Source organism: Dicentrarchus labrax, unplaced genomic scaffold (assembly GCF_905237075.1).
Source record: "Dicentrarchus labrax unplaced genomic scaffold, dlabrax2021, whole genome shotgun sequence".
NCBI lineage: Eukaryota > Metazoa > Chordata > Actinopteri > Moronidae > Dicentrarchus > Dicentrarchus labrax.
In genome coordinates this window covers 29,527,317-29,539,149 of record NW_026136706.1, presented here as the reverse complement: position 1 = coordinate 29,539,149, position 11,833 = coordinate 29,527,317, and the positions used below count along the sequence as shown (strand labels likewise).

The 11,833-nt window shown below is 41.7% G+C and overlaps 1 protein-coding gene across 6 annotated transcripts in view; it reads right to left on the bottom strand.

Annotated features, from left to right (window-relative positions):
- Positions 1-484: 484 nt before the first annotated feature.
- satb2 (SATB homeobox 2) overlaps positions 485-11,833 on the bottom strand; it is a 65,240-nt gene continuing 53,891 nt past the window's right edge. For 5 of the 6 annotated variants that reach the window (XM_051403745.1, XM_051403748.1, XM_051403750.1 and 2 more), the window contains 2 exons: positions 3,080-3,286; positions 485-2,949 (listed from right to left, as the gene is read on the bottom strand). In XM_051403745.1, coding sequence (XP_051259705.1) covers positions 2,461-2,949; positions 3,080-3,286 — 696 coding nt within the window. In that variant the 3' untranslated portion in view covers positions 485-2,460. The remainder of the gene's footprint in view (positions 2,950-3,079; positions 3,287-11,833) is intronic. The other variant, XM_051403747.1, reaches the window with a different exon arrangement.

Genomic DNA, 11,833 nt, shown 5'->3' with positions numbered 1-11,833 from the left:
ATTTGCTGACAGTTATAGAAATATACAATATCATGTCTCTTATTCCTTAAATAATTGGCCAAAATACACCAGAATTAGTTAGCTTTGTATATACAGACATCTATCCGAAGTCTGTGTTTATATATGTAATTCCACTGCTCATTAGGGACATGTACATTCTGTTTCCATATATTGTTTAAAATAATGAAGACGGTGAATTCCAGTGACAGCGGGACTCGTTCTCTGGACAGGCTCATTGTTTTCGATGTCTGCTAGGTAAAGCTTCCAGTGGCTCTAATCTTGCGGGATGAGGGAGAGAGAGCGCTGGCTGAGTTTCACTGTCCCTCCCCACGCACTTGTTAGAAACCCCAGCCCCTGTGGCTTTACACAGACCTTTAATTGACAGGCTCTGAGGAAGGCCTGACCCAGCTACAATTAGTGTGTCTTTGTGTACATGAGGATCTGTAAAAAGTGTAATAATGCCACAGAAATAAAAAACAGGTCATTGTTTGAATTCACAAATTTTAATTCACTTCAACGCTGGATGAACTAAGATTTCATTGGAACTGCATTTGAGTCTAACCCTGATTCCTGTCATACAGAAAAGCACAATATTATCATGTGGCATGATTGGCGTAATAATTAGAAGGCAGGTCATCTGTTGGAGTGTAGCAGCCAATCAGGATAGAGATGGTATCCATTCTCAGATATTCTTTTGAACATACTGTATACTTGTACACAACTGCACCAGACATCAAACAAAAAAACATTATCTTTAAATACTCTTGTGATTGAATTTGCCTGGCACCATGAAATTAACTGATTTCACTGAGTTGTCCGGAGGGAAAAAAAAACAGCACTCTTCTGGTACCCCAAACTGGCTCAAACATTTAAAGTCACTCAGCAAAATAAGAAATAAAAGTATATCAATAACAATTTATCCCGTGTTGGGTATTTACAGACATCAAAAGTGAAGAGTCAAACCTGCCACATTTCTTTAATGGCTCAAAAGAGTAGATTGTCATCAACTGCATTAAAACAGCACAGTTTCGCTTTCGTATTTAGCTATTTCTCCTCTCAACAAGTCCTATCTACTATTTTTGGGAAACACAACTATAAAAAAATGGCATAATACAACATGACAGGACTTTTTTTTACCCAATAACACTCAGTAACTGCTTCGTTTTTATTTTCCTTCACTCCCCGCTCCTTTTCTTCCTCTTTTTTTTTCAGGGCAGAGCACTCTTAATGCCTCTTGTTACCCAAACAACCGCCCAGTTCTGAAAACCAATATTTAAAACCATGGAAATAAAAACTAAAAATAGCACGTGATGACAGCAATTCTAACCATAATAACAACAATAATAACAATAATGATAATAATAATCATGGATAAAGATAGCAATAAATAGGGTTGGTGAAGTTTAAGTGCGGGTAGGTGTGGTGAAACACAAGACTGTGGGCACCAATTAGAGAGAGGAAAAGGGGGGAGAGAGTGAGATGGAGAGAGGAGAGGAAGAGGGTGGACTACCGCACATAAAGTGACTGATTGTTTGGTTGCTGAATCTCCGCTCTGTCCTTCCTTTCTTCACTTTTTTTTCTCGCCACACGTACCCGGGTGGTGCCAGGAAGGGTTCAGAGCCGTGGGCGCACAGGCCCCGAGTGTCCCTCCACGCCACATCCTCTTGATGTCCTCCTGCCAGACTGTCCACTGCTCTTCTTTTGAGTCATTCTTTTTTGTGAGCCTTGAGAGGAGCCGGGGGGGGGGGGGGAGTGCATCACATCCACAAAATATCAGTGTCTTTGTGAACAGTAAGTGCTAGGTAGGGCCGGTGGTGATTCTGGGAGTGCAACGTTGAGGCGGGGGCAGGACATGGAGTGGTAATTTCCTTTTTTTCCCACAATGAAATGAAGCTCGTAGATGATCCACGATCTCAGGCAGGCAACAGCATTAGCAACATCAGTGTGTGTCCTGAGGATTTATAGGATTGCAGAGGTCTCGGAAGGCCCCCCTGATCCAGTCTATCAATGTCACTCAGCGGGGCAAAATCAACCCAGCGTATAAGGAGTATGTCGTATGTGACTGTGCTCAGACTTTAGAGAAGGATGAGCAAGAACAATTTCCGGCCAAAGCCACTAAAATCCCGCCTCCTCGGTGCTCCTTTTCTGGCGATTGGCTGATTAAGAGACGGTTCTGTTCTTGTTTTGTGTTTGTGTCTGTTTGGAGGTTGGAGGCATGAGCAGCAATAGTCGTACCTAGTCGTAATTTCACACCACAAATCAGGTTTTCACAGAAAGTGTGTCTGGTCGTTTCAGGGATGTATCTCGGCCTAATGGTTTCTTTCACCTCTCACGCAGTTTCTATGAAGCCATCCTCCATGAATTCATGACCAGTTCCTCACTTCATCATCATAGACCTTTTCTTTGTCTTTTTTTCTCTCCCTCTCCCTCTTTCTCTGTCTTCTCTTTGTGTGTCAGTCTCTACCTCTGGTACTCAGCCTGCTCTCTAGGACTGGATGAAGAGCTCCCGGGTCCCAGTGGGCCACAGGGCCGACCATGCCCCTTGTCCTTGCCGTCCTCCTGAGCAACATTGGACCCTGAAGACGACTGGCTGGAGTTGGAGGAGGCCGGAAGCTGGTTCAGCCCCCCTGCGCTCACACCGCTCCCCTCTGTGGACTGGAACATCTCCTCAGCCCCATCCTCGCTGGACTCTGGGTCCTCTGAGCCGGAAAGCAACTCCTCTTCTCTGTACTCGCTGACATCCACACCTCCACTGGCGGCGGCCCCCTCACCCAGATCCTTGAGGCGGCCATGGTGCTTGACGTGGTAGCGTTGGTTCTGGAAGAATTTGATGATGGTGTGTTTGGGCAGGTCAAGCTGTGCTGACAAGGTGTGGATGGCCTCCTGGTCTGGGTATAGTCCAACATCCTGAATGAAGCTCTGTAGGATACCCAAGGCTTCCAGGGAAATCTAGATACACAACCAGGATTCAGGATGGACACATAGATAGAGAATGTGAATTTGAACCAACAGACCAACATGCCAAAATGCTTAATAATCGGTTCTGATGAGGGTCCTGAACAGACAACGTGTTCTGTACCTTAGTGCGTGATCGTGGCTTCTTGTTGTTCCCAGCACTGCCAACAGTGCCAGGTGGACCTCCGCCTGCACTTCCTGCTCCCACATTCTGCGACCCCTCCTCGTTCACCGGGGGAGGTAATGGTTCTTCGCGCATTGGAGACAGACGGTGCTCCTTCATCGGGGCCTGGGGTGGCCTGTGAAGTGCCTGACGAGAAAGACAAAAGAGCTGATTAATGGGGCACAGTGACCCCTGATCAAGACTGCAGCCAGGAATTCATTCAAAGTACAATAATGAAATGAATGGCAACCTGTTACCTAAAGCTGCAATAGGTACAAAAATTACTTTTTGTCAACGTTCACTATATCCTGACAGTAATACATGAGACAGATAATCTGTGAAAATATCTGGTCCTCCTAGTGCTCCTAATGGCATTTGCAAGAATCAACTGGTGGATTCTTACAAATGATGATCTGTCTCATGTACTACAGTCAGGATATAGTGAAAGTTTCAGCAAATTAATTTTATAAAAGTTACCTACTGCAGCTTTAATTTATTTTGGAATAATACATATATAACTATACATCGATCAATAACATTCTGAGCACCTGCGCACCCTGGTTGTCATAATGTTCTGTAGCTCCATACCAACAAACTGCTCTGCACTGTGTGTTCTGACCCCTTTCTATCAGAACCAGCATTAACTGTTTCAGCAGTTTGAGCTACAGTAGCTCGTCTGTTGGATCGGACCACACGGGTCAGCCTTCACTCCCCACATGCATCAATTAGCCTTGGCCGCCCATGACCCTGTCTCCGGTTCTTTTCCTTCCTTGGAGCACTTTTGATAGGTACTGACCTCTGCAGACTGGGAACACCCCACAAGAGCTGCAGGTTTGGAGATGCTCTGACCCAGTAATCTAGCCATCACAATGTGGCCCTTGTCAAAGTCGCTTAAATCCTCACGCTGCCCATTTTTCCTGCTTCTAACATCAACTTTGAGGACAAAATGTTCACTTGCTGCCTGATATATCCCACCCACTGACAGGAGCCATGATATCCAGATAATCAGTGTTATTCACTTAAACTGTCAGTGCTCATAATGTTATGGCTGATGGGTTTATATTTATGTACTTTATTTTACTTAAATCCAGTGTAATTTAAACAGATGTATCATACTCTATTACTTCTTTATCTTACATCAAAAATAAAATATTATGTTCCAAATGTAAACTGTCAATAACCCTGTATGATGCAACACATCTTATAAAACAACGAGTGACCTGCTCCCCCGACTAGTACACAGTAGCCAGGGCTGCAAGGTGAACTGAGGGTGAGAACAAGTGTTTCACAGCTCACAGAGTGTCACACTCTATTAACCAGCTCCAAGGCTGGCATTCATACTGTCCTGCGTCCAGTATACCTTTGACCTAATGTGTGTAAGATTAGCTCTAGTAAAAGGCCAACCACCTGTCTGCCAGGAAGTCTCTTATTTACAAACTTATGACACCTCATCACTGTTTAACCAGCCTATTCAAAACCACAGAGGGACAGAGAGGGGGAGAGAGGACAAAGCAATGTAATCATTTTGGAGTAGTACTTAGGTCTGTAACAAGTGCTGTGGTTATTTTTTAAATGTGGATGAGAGGAAAAATGCAAACAAGTAAATTAAACTGCTTTTATAAATCTATTAAATGAATAATGTTGCGCAAGTGTGGGTTTAGTTTCAGAAGTTAGGGTGCACATAAATAAAAAAAGGCAAGTTCATGTGTATATGCACCTTTCAAGAAGAAAATAAAAGGGCAATTTGAAATGTAACAAGTAATACAACATCAATCATATGTCATTCATATGTCACCCTGCTAGCTAGTGCAGATCTGACAATGATCAAAAACCCCTTAAACATCCAAATAATTACTTTTGTTTTATATCTTTTAACTGTAGCCAATGTACGCACATTTAATCTGCTCAGTGTGTTTGTTAAGTGATTCTATGGGACAGTTCAACAATATAAATTTGAGTATCATCTGCATAGCTATGAGGAATAAATTCTTACTACTGGGAACATGTAGGAATTGAACAGAAAAGGCTCAAGAATCAATTCTTGGGGAACTCTACTTGTCATTGTTAAGCAAATAATAACATTCTATGGCCAACCAATATAATATAGATATAGAGGCATATTCCGCTAGGTCACATCACTGTTTTTTAGAGTTGAGAGGTGTTATTACTACACATCAAATTTAACTTATAATACTGGAATACATAACCATAGAGAAATAATGACATGGAAATTTGGTGGGAAAAACAAAACATTCAGTAGCTAAATCAAATAATATTATGGACTTACTATGATATGTTTAAACAAAAGCCCTTCTTTCTTTGTGTTTTATTGGCTTACATCAACATATTATTGATTTTTGAAATGCTTGACAGTGGAGCTTCCTGATTGGCTGCCTGGTTATTAATTTGTCTTTACATTTTATCTGTTTGATTGGTCAATCGGTTTCAGCAAAGAAGGAATGAGTCATATAGAGTCTGAACACTGCCTGACAGAACTGGGCAAAAATAAGTTTACTTTTACTGCTGCTGGTAAACTATTTGATAAAAGTGCACATTTACTGGAGAAGGATGAATTTCAGATTTATCAACACAGATTGTTCAGTAATTTTGTATTTGTATCCAGTTTGGCACACGGAGCTCAGTGTTTGACAGCCTTTCAGCAAGATTTATAAGCAGGATTTTAAAAAGTACATGTGTGAAGGGCTGGAATGGGAAAAATAGAGATTATAAATAGAGACAATGAGGGTGAGTGTAGATATATGTTTGTTATTCTGATAGGTGGAGCTCTCACTGACAGAGAGGGATCCTGTCAGGACTGTGCAGTGTGAGAGCTATTTGACAGCAGCAAGGAGGGCAGGATGAAGTGTTGGGACGGAAAGTGGGGACTTTGGCTGTTTGTAAGAAGGTAGTGGCTGTTGTGAGAGCGTTGCGGTCGTGTCCCGCCCGCTCGCTTTAAGAGCAGGGAGGGGCCTCCCCACTGGAATGCCCAGCTATAAATCTGTGGCGCATTAAAATTAAAGGACCCACATAAAGATAATAGTCATTCGCTTTTCTCTCCCTCTCTTCAATAATAACAGGGTATTACTTAAATAATATTGAGGGCAGGCCAGACCATGAAATTGCTCCGATTTCATTCGTGGGGGCTTTATTTTCGGGGGGATGACCAATTTACAGGAATTCAGTAGGTTTTTTCCTGTTTTTGACATTTTCTCTCTCCCTCCCCCAATCTTCTGTTTCTTTCACGTAAAGTGACAGTTTTAGATATTGAGAGAAGGCCGTAAGAATACTGGAAAAGCAACGACAAAGAGAGTGAGAGACAGCAAAACAAAGATATCTACCCCTGCCCTAATGAGGACCACACAGTCACAAACATCCCCCACACAAACTGACTGAGACACTTAATAACTAAATTGAGGGTAAATCATGGAGGGGATTGCGAAACCTACCCACCCACACTCCCCCATTCACATACCTACATCATTCGTACGCTTATTTGAGCTGACAGCAAGGACTCTTGGATCAATCGCCACACACACACACACACACACACACACGCATGCACTGGTGGCAGGGCCTGGTCTCCCTCATGCACTAATGATGATGTTAGAGAGCAGAGCCAAACACACAGGACTGGTTGGCTCCTTCAAAGTTTATCTCCAAAGACTCTCTCATCTTTCAATTAGCCATCCTCTTTCCCCTGTGCTCACACTCTTCTTTCTCCCTTTACTGTCTTTTCCTTCTCTTCTACTATTCTAATATACTCCCTCCTTCTTCCATCCTCCTCCTCCTCCCTCTCGCCTCAGTTCTAATGCATCAGGACACTAATGAAGTGGGTCTCTGCCAAGCCAACATGACTCCACATCCAAATCAGGCCTCTGAACTGGTGGATGCCAGGAGCCCCCCAGCCCAGCCCACCTCTCTGTGTCCTCCACTTCCACCTCCCTCCATCTCATTCTTCCTCCACTCCTTCTCACTGCTTTCCCTCTCATTGTCACTCCACACTTTTTACACTTTCAGACCCTGCTGACTGAAGCTCTTCAACCTCTGCCGTCTGTCTGTTACAGTCTGTAAATTAGTAGTAGTAGATTTTTTTTAAAACAAGCATTAACATTGAGATGAATTATTTTCCATTTATTTTAAGAAATTCTTCTGAATTCTTCATAGTGGGTGATTTAAAAAAAATTATATTTCAAAAGTCTGGACATGGATGCTTAAAGGACTAGTGGACTAGCGACATCTAGTGGTGAAGTTGCAACTAACTGAACACCACTCATGTCTGATAACCTTGGAATGAAAACGGACTGTGAAGTGTGTAGGAGAAACTACAGTGGTCACGAAACTCGAAAGTCTAGTAGTACTGTAAAAACATTCAATTCATTTAAATAGAGCAGGTCAAGACCGTACTCCTTATAACATTATTTACAGAGACCCAACAGTTCCCACCATGAGCAAGCACTTGGCTACAGCAGCCAGGAAAAACTTCCTTTTAATGAAACATGGTGGTTCAACATGGCGGAGTCCAAGGAAGGCGCCCAAGGTTAATTCTAAGGGAACGAATACACAACAATTGCTATATTCAGGTGATTGAACACTAATGAAAACAATACCTTCTATATATTATATTTTAGTTCTGTCAATAGAATATCCTAAATGTTACATACTGCACCTTTAAAGTAATAAACTGTAAGCCATAATAATGGTGCAAAAGTCTGGACCCTCCATTTTCTACACTTTCTTACTGTAAGCATTTTCTGAGCACTCAGTGAGTAATCAGTGTCCTCTTACAGCAGCAACATGACTTTTGGGTGTGTGGGGAAATCCAGGTGACAATCATTAAACTGATCTGCTCCTTTAGTAAATATGATTAAAAACTGAAACCCAGTGAGCCTTAGTCATATGTCATGGAGAGTTCTTACACCCCAGGGACAATTACCTCGAAATGCAGCCACACCCCTGAATGACACTGCCAACAAGTCCTCCAGATTAAATGACAAAAAAGTCAGTGTCATTGGTTTACAAAATGACCCAAATTTCCTGATCCTGTGCACCCATTGGCAGGACAACATTGTTAGCTGCCTTCCAAAGTGAACATGACTGTCGCAAAATGATTCATATGACCTGCCACCTCCATGGTTAAGGTTTGGTTAGGTTTAGGGATAAAAACTACTTGGTTAAAGCTAGGGAAAGATGGTGGTTTGGGTTAAACAACCTCTTGTTTAAGGTTAGGGAAAGATCATGGTCAGAGCTAAAAGTAAACGCTGACTGTTCATAAGAAACAGTGGTCTCCCGTTTCAAAGTCACACCCTTTTTTCAGGCCCTACAATTTCTTCAAGAATCTTCAACCTTTGCTTGGACACATTTTATAATTCATACAACCACAACAGGAAAATGTAAACATACTGAAGGTATTTTTGTTTTTTAGGAGCTGTCATTTTTCTGGTGAAATGTAACTAAGTAAATTTTAGTAAAGAGTATTTTCATTTTATGCAAGTTTAAACTGTTATGTTCTTATACTCTCCATTACATTTATTTGACACCTATAGTTACTAGTTGCTTTGCAGTTGAAGAGAGTAAGATTTTTCAGAAAAAAAATCCACAGGCTCATACAACAATTATCCCCCTCAATCATCACTTATGACCCACTCAAAAGTGTTGCGGTGTCTGAGACCCTGCCTTCTGCTTTTTCATATTTTATTCCCTGTTTGGGTCATTTCTGAGCATCAATCTCTGGGCAGTGCACAGGGTGTGAGGTCGAGATTCTATAAAAACGTAGCCACACATGCAGAGCACAGTCAAACCGGATAGGATGAAGTGTCTGCATTCACACAAAATCTGGCAATGTGGCTCCCTCACGCAGGGTTGTGCAGAGGTTTGGCTGCATTAATTTGTGCTGTAGAATGTAACCACCATGAAACAATCAGAAAATAACATTTTATTACTCGGATTCATTGCTTTGTTCCCACTAATGCTGCTCCCTCTCTTCATTCACTCTCTAGCTCACTCAGCAAAGCTGTTCTTGCTCTTTCTCTCTCACTTGTTGAGACAGGGAGAAGGGGCCAGTTTTGAATCATGGGTTTCCAAAAAGCAACTGACAAATCCTACTCATTGTGCCTTTAACATACAATATATATTAGCTCACGAAACATAATATAAATTATCCAGTATCCAATATATGAAATGGTTAGGATTAGCTCCAGCCCGACCAACTACAAAAAGCAAAATGCCCTTTTGCATGAGTACTTGTAAGTATATTTGGTTGATAACATGTACTCAAGTAAGACTTTGAATGTAGCTGTATAACACTGTGGTGTCACTATATGTGTGCCCTCTCTGCTTGAAAGTCACGCTTAAGATCAATATTATAATCATTCTTTTCTCTGCACAGTACAAGTCAGACTCTTCCATTCAGTTCTCCCACTGACAAAAAAACGTTCATGTAATTTATTTTCTGAACAAGTTCAAACCTAGTAGCTAATGTCAGTAGAAGCTTACAGTATATTTGGTCCATTTCACCTTGGTCCCTCCCTCTCTGCCTTTCACTCCTCCCTCTCAGACCATTACACTTTGGAAGAGACTACATGTCACTTCAGAGCAACACAATACAGCCCGCTCTCCCAAAACCACAAGCACTGGAGCCCCACGGCCAGACCAGCTCTTCTCATGGCATGATTCAATATTCCTGAAAATATTCTCTCTTTTTTCTTCTCTCTGTCTCACTCTTTCCCCCTCTCTCTCTCTCTTTCTTTCTTTCTCTCTCTCTCTCTCCTGGCAATGCTGTGAGTGCACTGCAGTAAAATGAAAAAGTTTCCCTTTAAACGTAAATCAAGGCAAATTACGGCGCAGAACTATGAAAGAATTATAGAACATGAAATATTCATCTTCCCCTTAATGAGCTCTGGTCCTCCAGGGCCTCTAACTCTCTTTCTCCCCCCCCCCTCTCTCTCTTTTTCTGTGTTTTACTGGGGGGGCAGTGCGCCACCAGAGACACCATTAACACAAAGATAAATTTGTAATGAAGGAAAAATCACTTTTCTGTTAGTTTTGTGCATAACTTTACCTTTCTTGTTAATCTGTGTGTTTTTTATTTTCTCTTTCTCTCCATCTGTCTGTCTGTCTGTCTCTTCCTCTTACTCTTGTATTTGAATAAGTGTGTGTGGTTGCAATTCATGAGGACTGGATCCATGCTAAGGGAGTACATGAGTCACGGCACATTTCCCCTTTTTTGTAAAATAATGTTTCTTTGATGAATAACTGTATACACGTAATGTTACTGAGGCTAGCTGGGAGTGTGTGTGTGTGTGTGTGTGTGTGTGTGTGTGTGTGTGTGTGTGTGTGTGTGTGTGTGTGCGTGTTTGTTTGTGTGGTCATATGTGTATATGCATGCACGCACTTGCCTTGTTGCATATTTTTTTCTTTCAAACTGTGTGTGGTATTCATTCCACTTATCAGCAATTAAACAATTAACTTAATTGTGGTTTGCCAAAGAGCCCAAACTCCACCCTGCAACAGTGAAAAAGAGGCCACCGGGATGCACTGAAGGCTGGAGAGGGAAACATACAGTAGAAAGAGAGGCAGCTACTTTCTCTAAATACACAAACAACAATTGTCAGCTATTCAAACAAATAAAATTATATTTTGGAAAAAAAACTGCAGCAAATCATGTTTTCACAATGACATAAAAAAGGTATTTATGTGGCATTTTTCAAAAAGAACAAAACTAACTGCGCTAATCCGGCTCAATAATTTCCAACTTTCTGACCCTCACTCTGTCACTCTGACCCAAGCACAGTGGTTCCTACTAAAGGCATAAGTGTTTCAGAGCTGGTCACTGTACTTTTTAGCAAATGTTGCGCAAACAGGAGTATTTGTTTGGGACTATTTTCAGATGCGGATGCATACATAGTTGGTTTTCTAGTATTTAAAGGAGCAATATCAACAAATTTTAGTTTAAAGCAATGATTTTAATGATCAACAGAATGTGAAGAAATAACAGTTTTGACGTATTGTGTTGCAGAGATATCCACTGAAGTTAGCATACACCAGCTAGTCAGCACGTCCCGTCTCGTAATACCACTTTGTACCTCAAGAGACGATAGTGAGTCACTGCAGTGTCCAGTCTGCCGTCAGTACAACATGTATGAAGAAGTAGTGTCGCCCGAGGGAAAGAAACCATGTTCCGTGCCAAAAAAGAAGTTAAAGAAATTGAAGAAAAACGAGTTAACATTGGCTTTGCTTTCCCCTGCTGGTGACAGCTGGTGACAGCTCTTGGCAGGTAACGAAATTAAGTTTGATGCTGAACTCGCAACATTTCTTCTAGGCTTGTAAGTAAACAGCTGCTAATGCTAAGTTGGCTATTTAGTTAAAGCTTGTAAAGGTGGCTAACCGTAAAACTTTGTCTTTGTATGTTTTCCCCCATACAGTACACATTGATACATTGGGAGCAACTTGGGGTTGAGTGTCTTACTCGAGAACACAAGGAGTCGAGGATCGAACCACCAAATGACAATAAATGGACAACCTGCACTAACATATGTAAAAGCTAACCCGTGACCCAGTAAGCCATGATAGTGTGACAGTGATTCAGCATACCGAGACCCTGAAGCTGAAGCAGCTAAATGGAATTCAGCCATCACTGAATATAAACACTAGAGTTTTATAAAGATTTGTTTCCAAGAGGTCGGGCCTTTTTCCAGTCTATGGAGAATCATGGGATCT